Genomic DNA, 20464 nt, shown 5'->3' with positions numbered 1-20464 from the left:
AAATAAACAGAATTGGACTGTATTGAAATATCTGAAATGACTATAACAAGGATTCGTTTCCCTGGAATGTTACAGGTTTGTTTGATCAGCCAGTCGGTCTCTGAGCTTTTGGGACGAGCAGGCAACAGTTCCCAAACACCTCCCCCTCCCTCCCTTCCACCCTCTCTGTGCTGGTAACATGTGAGTAATAGGCTCCACCACATCACTGGCTGCTATAGGCTGAACATGTTGTTGACAGCACAGTCGCTCTCAGGTACCTGGTCGCCCCGCATTGTCCCTCTGGCGCGCTCCAGGAGAAGAGCATGTTTGCAGATCGACAGCGGCTGCAGTTGCGAGCTGTACTGAGCATCTGTGCCTTTAAAGACTTGTAAGTGCGCGTCTTGCAGAGAGCCCGCTGCCAACTTGCCACAACTCTGACACGCTCGGCGAGTCGAGCAGAGCAACGTTAACCAGAAAGGCACTGGCTCACCCTTCACACCTAGACCCATGGAATAATAACAATGGAATACCACTGGATACTGCTCTCTGTCTTTATGTACTTAATCTTCCGTCCAGGTAAGACTGCGCTCTTGATGCGCCACTTTACACAGAACTTGTTGCTGCTCACTCATGATGAAAAACTAAAGGTTTGACTGTGTTTTACTCGCCGAGGTATAATTTTCCCTTTAGAGCCCTTAAGATAATCCACATCAAAGTGCAATGAATTGCCCCACTTGCCCCGCATCGCGCTCATGGTGCGTTTCTCCACACTTTTCTTTGTTCTGGGAAGTGGTGCACTCAGCTCGAAAGGCTGCTAATAAGACAACCTGAACTCACTGAAACCTAATGAGGGAAGTGGATACTGTGATGTGGACGTCAAGTGCGCCACTTTAATTATTGATGCTTTCTACAAAGAACAGTGCGCCATTAACAAAAAAGTAATCAAAGAGCGAAAAAAAAAGCAGGTTGCTGATTTAATATGCACGAGCCGTGTTTTGCTCGTTGAAGGTGACGTCCTCGTGCAGGTTTCCCTGATAACCGTCTTTATGGAAATGTTTGTCCTGCTCCTTATCCCGAGGAAGTATGCAAACAAGAAACGGCGGCACAAGCAACTGCTATGTTTCATGTTTGGATTAAAATGGCACGCGCGTACTTGATCAACACATATAGGCTACTTTGTATTTTTTTAAATTTACCTGTCAGAATATAATAGATATTTATAGTCATTGCAGCACACACATTTTGTGCAGGTTTTAGATGCTCACTTATAAATAAAATGGATGAAATGACTCGTTTCCAAACTTTACAGCACTGTTGGTTCTTTGTCTAACGAGGAAATTGAGTCTGGATTTTCCCTTAGAGATAAGTCGCAAATGTATGCAAAGTTGCTTGGAAAGCTATCATTCCTGAGAATCGGAGAGAAGCAGCGAACCCTAATGTGTCGTACTGTGTCGTGCGTGTGCGGTCCCGTGGCCGATCACACCGGCATCAGCTGTCTACTGCCGCTGCCCTGCTGCTGACATCTTAATGATGAAGCGTGTGACCTGCTCAGAGGCTGATGTTGTTGATGCTCACGTCGTGTTGATGGGACATGTGAATGACCGTCACTGTGTTTATCCTATACACCACCCATGCCATGCAATATAGAGGTTTGGCTCAATGAACCTTAACTACGTTTTCTACACCACTATGGTGATTTACTATCACAAATGCAAACACATTATGTAAATAAGTAAAATGCTGCAAAACATGTATCATGTTTTTGTTTTCTCTCTCTCCTGCCAGGCTGATAACCAAATATAAACATTACAGCCACAGTTGTTTGTCACCTACACCGCTTAGACAAAGAGGATCTTTAAACGTCATTTGCATTAACAGTCGATAAACAAACCCACACCTCTGTAAGGATTCTGCTGTTTGCTGTTCTCTGATTATATAGGATAAATCATGCCTCCATGCCATTTCTGTGTATCACTTAAGTCTCGTAAGGGAGCAGAAATGATGTATGAAATGCATTTTATCACTTGGAATGGAGGCAGCATTTTAATCCGCAGCATCGCTCCACAGTTCCACATTAGTCCCGTGAAGCTGCAGCCACAGTCCTGGTGCTGTTCATCACAACTGGCTTCAGTAAAGAAAGCGTCAGTTGAATTAACTCCTAGGTGGGGCCATTTTCTTTGAACAAATATAGTGCTCTTGTGTTTCCACACCTGTTTTCAGTTGGTGAAGCAGATTTGTTCGATTAGATCCCTTCAAGAAATCATCCACTCGACCTTCTATGCCTGGCTCTTGCTACACACATTTGCTTTATGTTACAGCATGACCACTGTCATGCAAAAGAGTTCATGCCTACAGTAATGCAATATGTAATATAATAATATAATACAATAATGCAATAATATTGGGTTGTCTCTACATGTCTGGAGAGTAAAGGTTCAACCTCCTCCCTCTGTTGTAATCAAACTCATTGATGTGGATGAAAAATAGCAAGTGTTGTATCTATCGATGCTGGTGCCAAACCTTTGAAACACTTCACTGAAATTGTTCCCCAAGATACATCTAAGGTATCACATGCCATATATTTATCAAAAGACGCTCAACTTCATGTGTTTAAATCTCTAAGCATCCTTTTAACTAAACAGTCTGAGAATAATATCTGGCCATTTAATCACATTGATGGATCACAGTTGGACTTTTTCAAAGAAGTCACATACAAGTGAAGCTACGATGTTAAAGTGGACTGCTTGAGATGGTGCAAATCCAGTGTTTTGAAGTTTGGGGGGTACGGTTATCCTATTGTTTACATGTGGCTCACGCAGGGTTTATGTGTACTATCTAAGCCGCTCTTATGCACACGGATCCTGTTGGATTGCATGTGTTGACATAATTTTGACTCCACTGTGGTGTGTAAATCTTTTTTTTTTTTTCCGATGCAAGCTACGTAACTCACTTATCTATAAATTATTATAAATAAACTACATTACCTTTAAAATTCTGAAAGATTACAATCCAAGGAAGACTTCACATCAGTGTTTCAAAGCACTCAACCTAATTCACGTCAACATGAGGCTTTTCCCACTCAAAATCAAATGTGGTAAAACATTGGAATATGTATATCCTGATATTTTAAATCCGCTTTAATATTTTTTGTATAGGCAACACCAAGCCTACAATTACCCCCATTGACCAGGATCACCTAGTCATTGATCTCAACCAGCGTTTTGAACTGCTCTGTCGGGGTGAGAGGGAGATTCAGTGGATGCGAGAGGATCGGCCGAATGTAAAGCTGCGGGAGGAGAAAAAGACGAATGGCATGTCCACGCTGCAGATCGCCAAAGCTCATCCTGGACACATGGGTCGCTACATCTGCCTGGAGAAGAGCTCTGGGGAGCAAGCCTCCATCTATGTCTACATCAGAGGTAGTTGGACGGAACTGTCTATGTCTTTGCTGACTACATATGTGTGTGATACCATGAAGAAAGAGAAAATACAAAAGCTGTTGGGAATAGACTGTGGTGTAGAGCGGAGTAAATCTTTTAGTGTTGTTTTTTTTTTTGCTGTGGTGATATGGAGCAGTGTGTGTGGGTGCGTTTGCTGAACACAGTTTATAAATTTGCCCCTGACAGGTACAGTACAGTAGATACTGTAGCTATTTATTGAGTACAAGACTGAGTTATACTGTATTTCTTCATCCGTGTGACTCCACATTCCCTTGGCCCACAGCCATTACTGCAGGTTTCATGACTGTACACTCCACAAACTATGTGTCTATATCGGAAAACTACTTTTTAGACGAGAGGCTCCAGGTGAAACATGAACAAGAAAAATACTGAGACCAAAGATTAGCCCGTGCAGAAGGTCACATTTTAATGATCAAGCTTCTCAGGTTTGCAGGGTCAGTAACTGGGGGCTAGTTTTGTGGTGAACAAGCTAATAGCTGAGAAGCTGAGGTCTCATTCGGATGGAGGATTTGTGAAGGAGAGCCTTGTTGCTGCTAGAACTGGAAAAATTGGTTTGTCGAGCGATAGGGATGCTTTTACTGAAAAAACATAGAAGGACTCCACAACGAAGTCACAGTATTTTTCTCTAGCTCTTAATGAAAGTACAGATAAAAGTGGACATACATACATTGAGCTGTTTTGGTGAATTGGATCACTACGGAGTTTAATATAAGGGAGGAATTGCAGCCCTAAAAGCCATGCATGCTGTGGCAAGTGCAAATTGAAAGGGGTAACACTGCTCATTTTTCCTACTATGTGAGAATAGAAAAGCTGCTTTGATCTCAGTATAGCTGGTGCATCTCCTTCGGGTGTTTTGGCAAGAGGTTTCAAGACATGAGAAGTAAACGGACAGAATTGAACACATTTGTCATGCAATGTTGATATGCCTGCCAAACTTAATATATAACTATTGAGCTTGAGAACAATGCTGAGCCTCTAAATATTTACCATATCTGCTCGAGCTGAACGTGTATCCTTAGACACGCACTGACGTTAGCAACTCTGGGACAAACAACAATCAAACTGACTCATGCAACGAAAGAAAGACTGAAATAATATTAATATAAATATTTACAGTTTTTATCTAGTAGCAACATCACTTATCACATTAGTGATGCATCTGATCATCTGAGTTCAGTGCCACTTAAGATATGTAATATAGCCAGTCTGTTTTAAATTAACCCACATTTCAGTGATCAACTGTCAACTAGTACAAAACATGACTGTTTTGTAACGTATTTGTTGTTGAAGCTTGTGCTGCACAGAGAAGACTAATAATAGTGTAATAGCGGCGGATGAAATCACCAGATCTGTGTACACCAATGACTACACTTAGAATGAATACATGAAAACAAACATATTCACACTAGGGCTGGGAAATGTACATGTCCATTTTTTAAAAACACAGAACATGATTCCTTCAACTTCTACATAGGAGCAAATCTTAATCTGTGATTATCTGAGATTTTACAACAATTGATTAAATTAATTATTGATATCGATTGATTGGCCAAATCCCCCAGCCCTCATTCACGCTCTCATTATCAAACCATATTATTGATTGATATTATTTTTCTTCCTGTGAATTTCATGAGAGTTACAAAGTAATTTGTACATACATTAACTACTGAATGTGAACAAAGTAGTTAAAGTGTAATAGTAATTAAGGTAAGGGTAAATACTCTCATTGGTACTTTGCGTACCTGTCTGCCCCAGCTTTTAGTCTCTGCAGTGGAGAGCAAGAGCCAGATGATTTTTTTTTCCTGTGCTGCGTCTGGATGTATTCACTTATTTAGTTTAGGCTGTAAATACTTCACACCTGTCTGCGTTCTTGCACTTTGTCACATTCTGCTTTTAAACTTATTCCACATTAAACAATTCTGTATTTCTAAATATGTCCGTCTATGTTGAGGATGATTATAATAATGAGGTCCACATATTGAGAACAAGTGAATGGACACATTCTTTCTTGTCCACACATGCGCTCTCATCTTAAAATAACACTTCTCAAACAGAGACGGTTAGAAGCTAGTATCTATTACACAGTGTAGCTTTGTTATATAATGGGTATCACAAGCTAAAGCGTTAACAACTTACACCTCTGGCCCCACTTCTGGTGTGCGATTGCTTCTTTTTTCCTGGCAGATCTTGACAATCCCTTCAGAAAATCAAAGGTGTTCAACATTCTGACTCGTGTGGGAGACAGTGCTACCATCCCCTGCCTAGCAACTGATCCAAGTTTGGACAACCTGCATTTGGAAACATGCTCCAGTAGAGCTCTAGCCTCTGGTCTCCAGTATATTACGAGCCTGGAACAAGGCATCGTCATCCACAACACGCAAAAGGCCTATGAAGGTTGTTATGTGTGCACAGCAAAGCTCAGGGAGAAGCACATCAAGTCACATGACTACCACCTAACAGTGAGACCAGGTAAAGTTTGAAAAATGCATGTAGAATACATTGCTGTATTTCCATCAAACATTCCCCTACGTGCTCACAATGTTTTGAAATATCATTTCAGTCCCGCTTGATCCTCCTGTGATTGAGATGCAGGCTCCCAAAAGAATGATTCTTACCCAGGATGAGAGTCTGACCCTAACCTGCAACACCACCAATGTCAATGGAGAGATCAAGTTGCAGTGGGTGACCCCGCCTGGTTCGGTGAGACCCTTGTGCATTTTCTACTGTGTGCTGTGCTATATTGATGGGGTATTTATCTGTATATTCTGTAGATGGAGCTGGTTTTGTTTATTGGATTATATGAAAATTAGGGATGTCTCGATCAGGGTAGTTGTGCCCCCTGATCCTGATCTGATCTTTTTACTGTTGAGTCTCTGCCAATGCTGTGTTCTTATCGGATATTTGCACGTCATTCAGCTGCAACCGAGCTTGTGAAAGGATCAATTATCTGCATGTTAGCTGTACACATGGTTTGTGTGTGTGTGGGTGAGCATGTGCTGTGGCGCACCAGACAGAGGACAGAGCAGAGCAGATCAAAATTAGACATTGTATTAAAATATGACCAATTGTGGAGATTGTTGATCTCTGATCAGTAAAAAAAAATGCCCAGATCAGCTCACATCTGGTACTTGAGATCGGGATCGGGACATCCCTAAAAAATACTGTAGCTTGAATATTATACTACAAGCCAGCTGATTGCTTAAAAGAGATATTGGATGTACTAAATACCAGCTGTGTAGTATTGTTTTACATGCAAATGTGAAGCCTATATGATTACTCCCTGTCAACAAGTAGAATTATTGCCTGTAAAACGGCTTGTGTTAAGCCATCACAAGTCATGCTCGTCAAAAAGTGATCGACTGAAAGTGCAAGTGACTGGGGTTAAAGTTCAGTCTGTGCAATCTTTTGGATGTTGTACGTGGTTTCTCTGTGTGGATTACCCTGAGCATACATGCACAAGCAAGCGCGTGTGTGTGCGTGTGCGCGCGTGTGTGCACTTTCATGCAGGCGAGTGTGTGTCCATGTGTGTCTGTATGCTTGGCAAGTGTAGACATGCAGACGGGGTTAATCTCTAGAGATCTCTGGGCGTTGACAGGGTGCCGTCTGGTATCCACAGCAACCAGCAAAGGTTGACGGTGCTTCACGTATCCAGATGGAGCACTTCACCCATGTGCGCAGCTCCACCTTGCACATAGCAGCGGTCAGACCACGGGATGCTGGGAGGTACCGGTGCGAAGCTGAGAACGAAAAAGGGATCAGCACACAGTCAGTGTGGCTTGACGTTTATGGTGAGTGCATGAATACGTTGCTTTAACTAACTTGGAAGTTATTACTCGCTGGTGGCAAGGGCATAACAATGATGTCATTGTGCTGTATTTTGTTTTCCCCCTTGTTCTCGCAGAACTACTGATAGCTGGTTTTCCATTCCAAAAACTCGATATCCAAAGAAGTATTCAACATTTTTGACTCAACTGCTTTGTTTTAGAGATTTAGATGATAAGACATATATCTGTATACTTAATATGCAGCTATTAAGTGCAATTTGGTAACTTCACTCAGCACAAAGATTCTCAGTCATCTAGATTGTGGTATATCTCACTTAAGGTTCCAAGGGGAAAGTAGCACCTAACAGTAATATATTCATTTTTGTAGTAAGAAAGTAATATTCCATGTTACAAATGATTTTTCTGTAATATTATTACTTCTACAATAGCCTGTAATGTGTTACTGTAAATGATTGCATCACATCTGCCACTCGAGCTGAAATGATGAAAAAAAAGGAAGTAATGCTGCAGAGATCCCCGATAAACAAAGTCAGCAATAAGTAGTTATTTTCACCTAAATTCAACCAAAGTTGCTCTTCAGTGTCACAAGAGAAGCCGTCTTATAAACGACAGTGCTGTCATTCTATGTGAAATCAAAGAAACGTGTGTATTGTTGACACAGAACAAAGGCTAGCAATAAAGTCGACAGCTTTATTCACATAATCAAAGTGTTTGAGATAAACAGACACTTACATTCATGCTGAATATATCCCATCATGTCATCCAACACTGAATGAATGATGAATGAACAGAAGTGTACCACAGTGAGGATGATGATTTCATGGTGGCATGGTTCTATAAAATTCATTTAACACTAATTTGCCCCAAAACCATTGAATTACCCAGTATCCTTTATCGGTGATTACAATGTAATATCCGTTGAAAAACATTCATATCACATAATTTAGTGATAGAATTAAATAAATTACATTACATTTATGGATTTACACGTTCAGTATTTTCTTCCAGAAAGTTTTATTGAGTCATATCACTGAAAGAAAGCCGGGCTGTGTTGAATTGTTCACCCCTCTGAATTACATGCGTTAAATGGTATGTGAACAGCCTCACCTGCTGCCTATGCTTCAGCATGTGTTTGTGCAACTGAAACAAAATGTGTTACTTTGTAAAGAAGGTATTATTGTATTACTTTTAAACACAAGTAACAAGTAATATAGTGTATATTATATGTTTATAGTAACTTACCCAACACTGTGCAGGACTCATATGATCGTCATGTGTGACCTCAATGATTCAAGGTGTTTGTGACCGCTCAATATGTTAAATGGTCTCCGATATTAGAGAAGAGCTGCTGTACATCAGGGAGGCAGCTCCCTAGGATTTATTTTCCAATTGTATCACATCATCAGTGGAATTACTGGACATTCTGGTCAACACAGTGTCCACACAGTGAGACCCTGAAGAAGAGGTAAACAAGCTGCCTGCTGGATTAGAGGGGACTCCGCACAACGCTAGTTGGATTATTCATCTTTGTTATGTGTTGTCTTGTAAACAAAGTGGACAAACTTCAGCTGCTGTTGGGAAAGAATAGGGACTTTTGCACATCTTCAGTCCTGTGCTTCACAGAGAAATGGTTGTGCATGTTGTTACTGGACTTGGCAGGATAGCTAGTGTAAAGTGTTCAAGCAGGGAGGATATTGTTTTGGACTACAGTCAGTCATGCTTACCAAGCTCACTCTTGCCATGCCATGGTCCACCTGATTCCTGCATACAGGCAGAGATCAAGCTCTGCAAACCCATAGTGACGACTTCAAAGAAGGTCCTTGAGGCGTGCTTGGACTGGACCGTAAACTGGATGAGTTTACAGTTGCTGCGACGTCCTACGTCAGCTTCTGTGAGGTGTGTCCCAACACACACCAGAGTGAGTCATAACAATGGCAACCCTGGTTCACAGTGACACAGCTACAGTCGGAGAAGGAAGCTGGGTTTAGGAGTGGAGACAGAGACAGGTTTAAAGATTCTACAGATTTAGTAAGGAGGTGATGCTAAATGACTGTACACAACCACCAATTCTCGGCTAATGACTCTGATTGGAAAGGGCCTCAGACAGATGAACAGCTACCAGCCCAGACTCCCCCATTTGGCAAACAACCCTTATCTGGCAAGTGAGCGGCTTTAGTTCTACTGCTGCTTTGAAAGACAATGTAGCAATTGTGCCGCCATCCCTCTTCCACCAGCCTCACAGCTCCTCCCCCTTCCCTACAGCAGTAGACAGGATCCCACAAGTGATGACCGCCGAGCAACCCCTACCTCCTTTACTACTTTGGCATATTTTACCATCACAGAGACAGATATTAACGGCCTTTTTAAGAGACAGAACCCCTAAAAAGCAGCCAGATAATGTCTCTCCATCCACCTTGAAGCACTGTGCTGACCAGCTGTCTCCTGTGTTTTAACACCTCATTGGAGAAATGTCATGTACTAGCCTGCCTTCATCCCCCATCCCCAAAATCCCAACAATCATTGGACTCACCGACTACAGACCCATTGCTCTGATCTCTGTGGTCATGAAATCCTTTGAAGCTTTGTGCGGACCAACCTTAAGATCATTAAGGGCCCTCATCTGGACCCGCTAGCCAACCATTATGTAGATGATGCACTAAACCTGACTCCCCACTTCATTCTTCAGCATCTTCAGCATCTGGACCCCCCAAGAATCTACACCAGGATCCTTCAATACAAATTACTCTGTGATTTGCCACATAGTCTGTAGACTAGTGGAGCTTTTACACTGTTCTCCATGCAAATAACAATATCTATTTTTTCTTTTCTTCAGAAAAAGGATTCATCACCTTAACACCCACAAACAACAGAACCATCCGTGTTCGCTCCGGCGAGAGTTTATCTTTAAAAGTGGAAATGGAGGCTCATCCAAGACCGCACACCTTTTCCTGGAGCTTCATGGGCTATGAGCTGTGGAACACAACTGACCATGTCATCACCACACACAGCCATGAATATAGGTTAGCCTACCCTCAAACACATTTTTTCCCCTTCTTTTACCACATACATGAAAATGGTCATTACCTGCACTCAGAGGAATTTAACACCTATGGTTTGTCACAGCTGCCTGAGAAATGCAACTGCAATTCTTAAGCTGCCCTTTGGTGTCATGTGGAATATTCACTGTCGGGTTGTAAATGGTTTTCATTTGAAAATGAGAAACCATTAAAGATCTGTTGTGTAGATAAATATAGTATTTCCTTTTCCTTTAAACCTGCATATTCAGCACACTAAAATAAAAATGAAAAAACAGACTTTAAAAGCAGCATCAGAGTTTAAAGGGAACATGTTTCTCAGGTAGCTTTGATGCGAATCATCTATTTTGTTGTTAATAAAACATTGTTGCCTTGTGTTTGTAAAAATCAGTAAATAAATTAATACTAAATGTGTACTTTCTTCACGCAGGTACATCAGCGAGCTGAGGCTGGTGCGACTGAAAATGTCAGAAGGGGGGGTTTACACCTTTAGAGCCTCCAACAGTGACACATCAGTAAATCAGACATTTACCCTCTTTGTGATGAGTAAGTTGTGTCATAGATTTTGGTAAAGGTCTTTTGCTCCCGTAAGCAATATAATACATTCCATTGCTCCACATTGCATTAATCTTCAGTGGCTGACATGTGAGAATAGATTTTAATGACCTTTTCTTTGTGGTGGATGAGGTCTTGCTCTCTGTCTCACTTCACCCTGCAGCATCCGTACCTCGCCACAGGTTTAATACCATGTGATGAAATATAAAATGAACTCCCCCGGCATGTTTTTGATATCTTACCGGATCTACTTTTGTTTGTCAGGTAAACCTGAGATTGTATCTCATGAGGGCCCAGTGGATGGACAAGTGCGTTGTGTGGCAGAGGGGTTTCCTGCGCCCCAGATCACCTGGTACTACTGTGAGCAGCCATACATCAGGTGAGATTGCTCAAGGCCCTGACAATCGTGATCAGAGCGTTCTATATCAAATGGGTTAATATCAGAAATTATTGTCATACACATCAGACAATGAAAGATTCACTTTTGCTTCACAGTGAACATTAAAGAAACCAGTTAATTGGGATTTTTTTACAAACAGAGAAACAAGAACAACATTTCTCAAATCTTAATTAAAACAATTATATCTGGAATTACACTGATTTTTGTTATATTGAACTCTTGCTATGTTGTTGTTGTTATTACATCATTATTTCCCAGCCCTACTATCTCTACAATCACTACACAACAGTTCATGAAATTACATTTTCCTCCTTCTGGTGAGAGATTTCTGCATCTCTGTTTTTCTTTTTCTTTTTTTTATTGCTGGTTGTAAGTGGTCCACTTGGAAATGTGATGTCATACTATACTGCCCCAACCAGAGCTTAAAGGTGACAGTTGTGAGGTTATTGACTTTCCCTTGAGACCATGCATGCTGCTATTAGCATTTTACTTTAATCGAGTTAAGTAATGTTTCAACCCTGAGGCCCTTTTTTCAAGATCAACAATGGCAGGACAGGGACGCCGTTACATAGGCCACACCCTAATAACACAACTGACGGTGATTAGTCTATACCATATGGTTGAGACAAACAACTGCAGCTAAAGGATTATCTGCAGAATAGTATTTAAATGTTCTGGAATAAGAATATTCACTTTGGCAAGTTATGCTATATTATATTCATTCATTCAGATTATATGACAGTTATTATAATTACTGACGACAACAACCACAGCAGCAGTTGCCCTCAGGGACAGATGTTTATGGAGGAGGTAAAAATGAATGTGCTAAGTGGTCTCTATGTAAATACCTCATTCCACATTCAACTGTCAATCATGTGTATGTTAATATTCTGCTATTATTGCTGTTATCTCTTCTAAACCCATACAGTTGGTTGAAAGTATTATACAGTCATTTGGTTTACTTTAGATTTACTTTTTAAAGAGATTTTATTTATTTTTTTGTCGCAGCATCATTTAAGACAGGACATCTAAGATTTATTGTGCACGGTCATTTTCTATAGGTGATGATGACTGTAGAATAAGAATAAGATTTGATTAAGGGTGACTTGTGATTGGTTGACAATGATAAGGTGACTCCCATGTGACAGGGGAATAGATTTGTGAACGGTGGGTCTGGGATATCTACCCGGATACACCTGGATATGACTCATCTCATGTTAAACATGAAGTGTGTAAAAGGAGGAGTGCCAGGTTTCTGTAGCAGCCCACGTACCACAGAACAATTAATCATATGTGATTATCCAGTCATTTCTATAACAATAGCCACATCAACATAATAACCATTGCATACGGGTACATGAACACATGTAGATACAGAAAGCAGAAAGCAGTATGACCATAGTGGGTTATCATATAACCAGAGCATATGTTAGGTATCTGCTGCTTTGAAGTGCTATGAAAACATGGAACCCTCATGTTTTCTGTCTAACATGAGCAAAGAAAGGCCTTCCTGTTATGAGGACCAAAAGTGAAAGTAAAACATAAAGTAAAGTAAAACGTGATAACGTGCTGCTGTGTATTGTACGGCTTTGGGTTTTGTTTTTTAAAGCCAGGGAAAGGAATGTGTGCTTTTCAGGAACTTTCATGCGGGAGATGCCCGAGTGACACAAAAGCCCTGTGATCCCATCAGCCCTTCAACGATGTGTAATCTTCTGATTTCAGGTGCTCACAACAAAGAAATGCCACACAGGAGCGGCAAAATGTCATCACGGTGACTTTGTCCAGCCCCATATTTGGGAAGTCAGAGGTGGAGAGTCGGGTGAACATCAGCAAAGGAAGGTTCAATACTCTGGAATGTGTAGCAACGGTGGACGGAGAGCAGGCCTACACACTCTTCTCCATCAGTGGTGAGTGAGATGTCACATTTATACAGTGTAGGAAGCAGCAGATGTGTCTAAATGGGGTCCAAATAATACTAAACAGTTAATATTGTAAGAGATAACATGGCAGGTATATAGAGTGAATGACCTGCCTGTGACTCTGTGGACTGATAACATAGTTATCTCACCTCTGCTCCTCGTTAATTCCTGTTTAAGATTTATTCATCAGGTAAAAAATATTTACTAAAAGCACAACTTTGGTGAGGATTAGCTCAAACGAGTGTTCTTACAACTGGAGGAATGTCCTCTATAGTCTGTTGGTAAACATTAGCATTAGACGTGAATGACCAGGAGGTTGCCATCACAAAGGAATTGTTTTTGTTATGATTGCAAATCCACTCTGTTATAACGGCTTCCCCTTCTGCTGTATAGTGTTTTTAAAGTGGTGTGAGGGCAGGAACTAAAAGTCCCTCCCCTGCGGACAGGAGGCTTAAGTTTAGTCAGGACACTGTGGGCTCCCCGTGGACTTAGTGGGATGAGCAGTGCGAGGAAGGACAGTCTGTAGCTTTTCAGGACAGGCCAGTGAGAGCATGTGCCCAGGATTTTTGTGCTCCACAGAGTAACAGCAGACCGGGCGGAGGCGCTGAGACTGTGTAGCACAGTAGGAGTCCTGGCGATGCTGGGTATCCTGGAGGCTGTGGGAGGCTTGGAGGTGTCAGTGAGCTGCAGCAGAGAGTACACAAATCTTTAGACACCATTGACAGGTTTACAGGGGATTAGTTCCTGCAGACTCTGCATTCTCAGATTTGAAGTGGAGAGAAAGCTTCTTATCTCTAAACAGCTTATTGCACTCCACTGTACTGTAAAACAAAAAGGCACCACAGCCAGACACAAAGGAACAGGGCACTGATTATATATAATTACTCACCAGCTGTAAAAACAACAGCAGTACAAAATAAATATAATCGGAGGGGATTTCAGGCAGTTAAACAAAAGAAGCGCTGAATTTGAAAACAGAGAATAAAACACAGGACCCTACAGTATGTATACATATATAATTGGATTAGTTTGCTGTGATTTGAACAAAGTGGTCTTGACTGTGACTTAACATAACCCTAATTACCCTTTGCAATGTCATTTAGATTGTGAACATGTCAAACTGATGAAGCAGTCTTTGGCTGACTCCATTTTCACGACCTGTATACAGTATGTAACGTCCACATGTCAATCTCCCCGCAGAGAGAACTGTTCCCCATGATCTGTTCACTCCACTGCTAATTGGCTCCATATCGGCAGCGAGCACCCTCTGCCTCATCCTTGTCATTCTGTTCTACAAGTACATGCAGGTAAGGTCCATGCAAGGTGAAGCATGTTTAGAAGCCACAAGTTCATTTCTAACCATTTATATCTCATTTATGCCAGAAACCAAAATTCCAGATTCAGTGGAAAGTTATTGAAGGCATCCATGGAAACAACTATGTGTATATTGACCCCACCCAACTGCCGTATGATCATCAGTGGGAGTTTCCTCGAAACAACTTGCGTTTTGGTGAGCGCCATGAGTCAATTATTATGTCATTTCTGATATACGATATACTGAACACCCTGTTCGTCGTGTCGTAAATGTGTGTCAGTGCAGGAGCAGATTGTTGTGAAGATGAAAGTGTGTTTGTCTAAAATAAAATGGAGTTACCATGACATTATCATGGTCTCTTTGATGACATTCTTATTGACTGTTTTTTTTAGTATTATGGGCACAGACCTATAAACCAGTTACTGTGGATAGCTCATTAATGATGAAACCTCACTCCCTCACTGCAAACATAAAACTGTTGACACACGCTGGGTGTTGTTTTTAACAAACCTTTTTTAACAGGATCCTGCGTGTCCTGGAGCCAATGTACATGGCCCAGGGGCTCAAACTGGTGTTGTCCTAGGAACACTGGCATGAGGCCAGTTTGTGGGTTGGAAGCAGGGTGAGGGAATAACAGTTTTGTGTTTGTCTTCTTGTCTTCAGGGAAGACATTGGGATCTGGTGCATTTGGAAAAGTGGTGGAAGCCACTGCGTATGGACTCTCCAAAACAGACTCAGTCATGACAGTGGCTGTGAAAATGCTCAAGTGTAAGTGTTGTTTTCTTACCGTGTGACAAATCTTCAAAAGTGTGTGAATATCGGGTTATAACAGGTTGTGTCATGTAAGTTCATCTTGAACTTGGATTCTTCATAATGGATTGATTGTGTTTCTCCTTCTGCCCACAGCAAGCGCTCATGCCACAGAGAAAGAGGCACTGATGTCCGAGCTGAAAGTCCTCAGTTACCTGGGACACCACATGAATATTGTCAACCTGCTGGGAGCCTGTACTGTCGCAGGTCCGGCAGCCATCTTTTACTGCATCACTACTGAGTGTTTAATACATCTGTAAAACTCAAAAGCTGTTTACTGTTTGTAACTAAGCTTTGTGTCATCTTTTATTCTCATTATATGTGTTTTATTTTTTTTATTTTTTCTGCAGGCCCTACACTTGTGATAACAGAGTACTGCTGCTTTGGAGACCTTCTTAACTTTCTACGGAGAAAAAGAGAATCCTTCTTTTGCTTTAAGCTGGAGGAGGACTGCTACTACCGCAACATTGCACCGCAGAGAGACGCAGCTGGGTCAGTATCTTTTTGTGTATGTAAAAAAAGGTTTATTGTATGTGAGCTAGAAGAGGGAGCACTCATATTTACAATCCAGAACGTGCGTGGGACGAGGGTATTGGGACAGCAATGTGCCAATGTGTGACTGTACTCTGCTGAGACCAGACTGCTCCTTTCCTCTTTACAGAGACAGCTTGAACGGCTACATGACCATGAGGCCTTCTGCTGCTGGCAGCCATCCTTTCAGTTCTTCCCTCGAGAAGAGATGCTCACTACACAAAGGCAAGAAGAAACTGCAAAAAAGAAAAGCAGCTGAAATGATGTGTGATTTCAGAAAATCATCTTCACACGCATTGTTCTCTCAGGTGGCTCTTATGTGGAAGCAGGTGAAGAGAGTGAGATGTTTGACGAGGATGGCCTGTCTCTCGTCACCGAAGATCTTCTGAGCTTCTCCTACCAAGTGGCCAAAGGCATGGAGTTCTTAGCCTCCAAAAATGTGAGCATCAGCTTGATTTAGCACACTTTTTCAAAGCTTGTAAAAAGATGTGCATGTTGGTCCATGTCACTGAAAAATTGATTAGACACGGAAGCAAAGATACTGTGGTCAGAAAGCTCAGATATCAGTGTCAAAGGTTGTGTGTTACAGATTCAAGTGTGAGGTCCAGTAGCTAATGGCATTAGGAAAAGCTCTAATGTTAAACTATTGATTTGGTCATGTATTTACATGCATCATCAGTTGTTAAAGTTAAAAGGAACATTTGTTTCCCAGTGTATCCACAGAGACCTGGCAGCCAGAAATATCCTCCTTACTCAAGGCAGAGTGGCAAAGATCTGTGACTTTGGCTTGGCCCGGGACATCACCACAGACGCCGACTATGTCGTCAAAGGAAACGTAAGTCGTATTAACACTTTACTTTCAGATGAGATGGAGGTGGATGCACAGAATCTGGCATCTCATTTCGTCCATTGGTGACCTTCCTAAAATTCCCAATTTTCCCAATCCGCCCTCTGTTTCATGGCACAACAACAACAATAGTTTCTTCTCCATGATTGTTGACATTTTGGAATTTTTCTGTGTCCGTGACGTGAGTGCATAAAAGAGATGAGATTTTTCTGAAAGTGTCAGGTATGAGCAGCACAAATACACTCAGATCTGTGTGGTGTGTGTGTGTGTGAATGTCAGGGGAATGCCATATTTATATCTGACATTTGTTACAGTCTGTTCATATTTCTTTCAGTTCTGGGGCCACAAACTACTTTCACAGAAAAAAAAAAAGCTAACTTGTGTTTGTGTTTTTCTTTTGTTTTTTTCAGGCACGTCTGCCAGTGAAATGGATGTCCCCAGAAAGTATCTTTGAGTGTGTATACACATTTGAAAGTGACGTGTGGTCCTATGGCATCTTGCTTTGGGAAATCTTCTCACTAGGTATTTATCATTGTGCGTCAGTGTTTGTCTCGCTCTCTGTGTTTTCCAAAGTGCTTTATGTAACCCAAACTCTCTGCTGAATGTAGGAAATAGTCCGTATCCTGGTATGCCTGTGGATGCAAAGTTCTACAAACTGATAAAAGAGGGATACCGAATGGATGCGCCGGAATTTGCACCCAGTGAAATGTGAGTTTTTGGGAAACACAAGAAGCTGGACATGATGAGACTGTGAAATAATGTGGGGATTTAGAAAGTAGACCATTATCTGCCCATTGCATTTGTATTAAAGTAAAACAAGGAAAGATGACGTAATAAGTGTTAAATGAATGTGTTTGTGTGTGTTGCTGTGCAGGTATCAGATTATGAGGGACTGCTGGGATGCTGACCCCTTCAACAGACCCCCCTTCAGGAAGGTGGTGGAGAGGATTGAACAACAGCTGTCTGATGCCACTAAGCATGTAGGTTGCACCACCACTGTTTACATTTACTTTACAATATTCAGGGGTTGCATTTTATTTATTTTTTTCAAATCAAACCTTTCAAACCTGACGTGACAAGTGACAAACGCGCTCATGGTGTGTTTGCTGCATCACATAATGTAGCTTCAGGTCTTTAGGGGACTTTTACAGCATCATCTCTGATTTACACATATTAATATTTAAAAAAATAATATTTGCTCTCCTGCACAGTTAGATGAAAAGACGGGTACTCCTTTTGTGTTTGTGCGATAAATATGAAGCTAACCAGGAGACATTAGACTACTTGTCTGATTCAAAAGTGAATGAGCACTTCACTAGTAACGACCCTTGCACCACCAATGGGGGTGTCTGAGGGTATATTTGTTTCTATGAGCAGCTCTTTAAGACCAAAGAGAGGACATGATTCTTCAGAGGAGGGTTTTTTTTTGGCATATTAACAAAGCAACAGAAGGAAGAAGTCGCACTGTATCAAACACTGTGTGAGACACATCCCACTTCCTTACTGCTTAATGTAGCTTATCAGATGTATGAGTTGTGGAATGAAACTCAAATGTGTAAATTAAAGCGACACAATGTCATATTTCAACCTTCAATTAGCGTCTCCAAGATTACTTTGATTCTACATCAACTTAGAACTTGTAACCTCTGTCAAAGCCTGAGCACGTCTGCATCTCATGCATTGGCACTGTGTACCTTCTGGTTTTGGGTCTGCGCTACAAACATTCTACTTTACAGCAAACGTCCCAGTCTTAAATCAAGTGATTCAAACAATGTGCAGACAATGAGCATTATACATTATATAAGCTGGGTTGAAAAAAACGCAAACTAAAGCACTATCGTTCTTTTGACCTGGTTTGAAGACATGGCTGTTTACATATTAGCAGTCCCTCTCCATGTTTGTAGAAAAATATAATACTATACTTTATCTAAATGATGTGTAGACACATAACAAAGCTACAAGAGATTCAATATCTCGATGTTGATTTTGCACAACTGAAACAGACAATATGATCCCTCTTAACGCTTACTTTCCTCTGTCCTCTCGTTTTCTTCTTTATCGTCAGATTTATCTGAATTTCAGCCTCAGACTTCCTGTGACGCCGAGAGCCACAGAGGAGCCGAGTCCTCAGAGTGCAGCATTTCATCATCTCAACTCAGCTGGCACAAACAGTGCTGTGACCCAGCCTTTACTGGTCCAGCATGAGGTCTTCCTGGAGGGGACATCCCTCACAGCCCAGCGGGTATAATGACCCACCTGACCTGTCAGGCTGCCTCATAAAGTGCCTGAAATGTTCCGCCACATACGATCCAACCACTACACCCACCCACTGCCCCGGCACCAGCAGCAACTGTCACATGCTGCAGACAGAATAGCAATTGCCATCTATAAAAAGGAAGCACAAAAATGAACCAATATGGCTTTGATCACTACTGTCGCAATGAATGCCTACACATTACCGAAAGGGCAGTTGGGTGAATGCTCCCCTTCTCACAGCAAAGAACTGTCATGGTACAAGGGAGGAACATGAGCTGTTACTTACTTGTCATTCATTTCATTATAACGCTGTTATTTGTCTGTTATTTTTGTTGTTTTTTTTTCAGTTACATTTTTCCTACACATTTCATAAAGTTTGCTTTGTGTTTTTAAAGCACTCGATATCATTCTTTTTTTTCGTTGTTTTTACACTTTGTGTTTGTTGTTCTTTGTTGGTTGTCTGTCATGAACATTTATGTAGCGTCGTCTTCGATTGGCTGTCACAAATGTTAGAGGAAATAAAAGCACTTGAGGCACATGAATTTCACGTCATTCCGTTTAGGTTATGTGATGCAGCTTTTTGTTTCTGTTTTCTTTTAGCTCCTCTCGTCATCATCATCAGTATTATTTCCAACTGTTCAGGTCTATGTTTATAAGAAGGAGATCATTTTTGGGGGCCAATTTAAATTGCAATATTGAGACACTGGTATATAAGCTATTAGAGAGCATGGCCGGTCATGCTTAGAGTCCATAAGTGCTTCAAGTGTTTTGAGAGATACATTTTGGATGTTACTACAAAAGAGCATAAAAAGTGTCTTTACAGGATCTGATTAACACTTCATGGATCAGCCCATGATTACTATACACACAGCTGTTTTCACAGATATGGTAAAAAACATGGTACGCTAGCTTCTCGTCTATGTGCTTGTTGACTGTATATGTAGATATCTGAAGGTTAATAGTAATTGTTATAATATGATGACATGGAAAGAGTTTGAAAATGGAGCCCACAACTCTTCACGTTATGTCTCAGATTTGTTGCAATATCAGGTGACTGCAAGCCTGTAGAGTTCTCTTGTAAAGGTGTAAATAACTGCAAAGGTTTATATGGTTCCTTCCCTGCCACATGCAGTGTATGATCTTTGTTTACAAGCACGAGACAGGTACTGCCATTTCTGAGATGTGTTGTCTTTGCTTTTCCTTTTTTTTTTTGTTTTTTTCCTTCACGAAGGATAACGAAATGAGAGCTTCTGTGTTGGCTGACAGGCTGTTGTTTGATGTGTTTCCGCCCGTGCGACTGCTGCAGTACTTTGTTGTATTGTGTATATTATGGTTAATGTCGGGTGAAAAGCCAGGGGAAAATCTGAGGTTCTTCAAGTCACTCTTGAGAAGCTGACACTGGTTACGGAGCTCATTGTTCTCCAGCCTGTAGCTGGTTTCCCAGCAGTCCTCCTCTGCATTGTATCCAGCTGTTTCCTCCATCAGAAGTGGGACTTTCAGTACCTCTCAGCGAGGAGTCTGTATTGGTCCAGACTATTATGAGTTCCCTTTTCCCACTGGTAGATGTTTTT

The 20464-nt window shown here is 41.4% G+C and overlaps 1 protein-coding gene across 2 annotated transcripts; it reads left to right on the top strand.

The window, feature by feature from the left end:
* Positions 1-217: 217 nt before the first annotated feature.
* On the top strand, positions 218-19695 carry kita (KIT proto-oncogene, receptor tyrosine kinase a). Of its 2 annotated transcripts, none has more exons than XM_044043171.1 (21): positions 218-555; positions 3135-3398; positions 5625-5909; positions 6001-6140; positions 7057-7228; positions 10059-10245; positions 10691-10806; positions 11080-11194; positions 12938-13122; positions 14335-14441; positions 14518-14644; positions 15113-15217; positions 15356-15466; positions 15610-15751; positions 15921-16015; positions 16099-16229; positions 16503-16625; positions 17048-17159; positions 17246-17345; positions 17512-17617; positions 18703-19695. In XM_044043171.1, exons 1-21 carry the CDS (start codon positions 501-503, stop codon positions 18883-18885), a joined length of 2961 nt encoding a protein of 986 aa, XP_043899106.1. In that variant the 5' UTR covers positions 218-500; the 3' UTR covers positions 18886-19695. The 2 variants fall into 2 exon arrangements, with proteins under 2 accessions (XP_043899106.1, XP_043899105.1); XM_044043170.1 differs by having other exon boundaries at positions 7036-7228.
* The last annotated feature ends 769 nt before the right edge of the window (positions 19696-20464 follow it).

The sequence above is a fragment of the Solea senegalensis genome, linkage group LG14 (assembly GCF_019176455.1).
Source record: "Solea senegalensis isolate Sse05_10M linkage group LG14, IFAPA_SoseM_1, whole genome shotgun sequence".
Lineage (NCBI taxonomy): Eukaryota > Metazoa > Chordata > Actinopteri > Pleuronectiformes > Soleidae > Solea > Solea senegalensis.
Note: the sequence above shows the minus strand (reverse complement) of the source record. Positions and strands in the feature narration are given on the sequence as shown.

Bases quoted from the DNA above. Each gene is read 5' to 3' on its own strand.
- kita (XM_044043170.1), top strand. From the start codon at position 501: ATGGAATACCACTGGATACTGCTCTCTGTCTTTATGTACTTAATCTTC. The intron at 17,346-17,511 runs GTGAGTTTTTGG...GTTGCTGTGCAG, and splicing joins GAATTTGCACCCAGTGAAAT to GTATCAGATTATGAGGGACT. The intron at 17,618-18,702 runs GTAGGTTGCACC...CTTTATCGTCAG, and splicing joins TGTCTGATGCCACTAAGCAT to ATTTATCTGAATTTCAGCCT.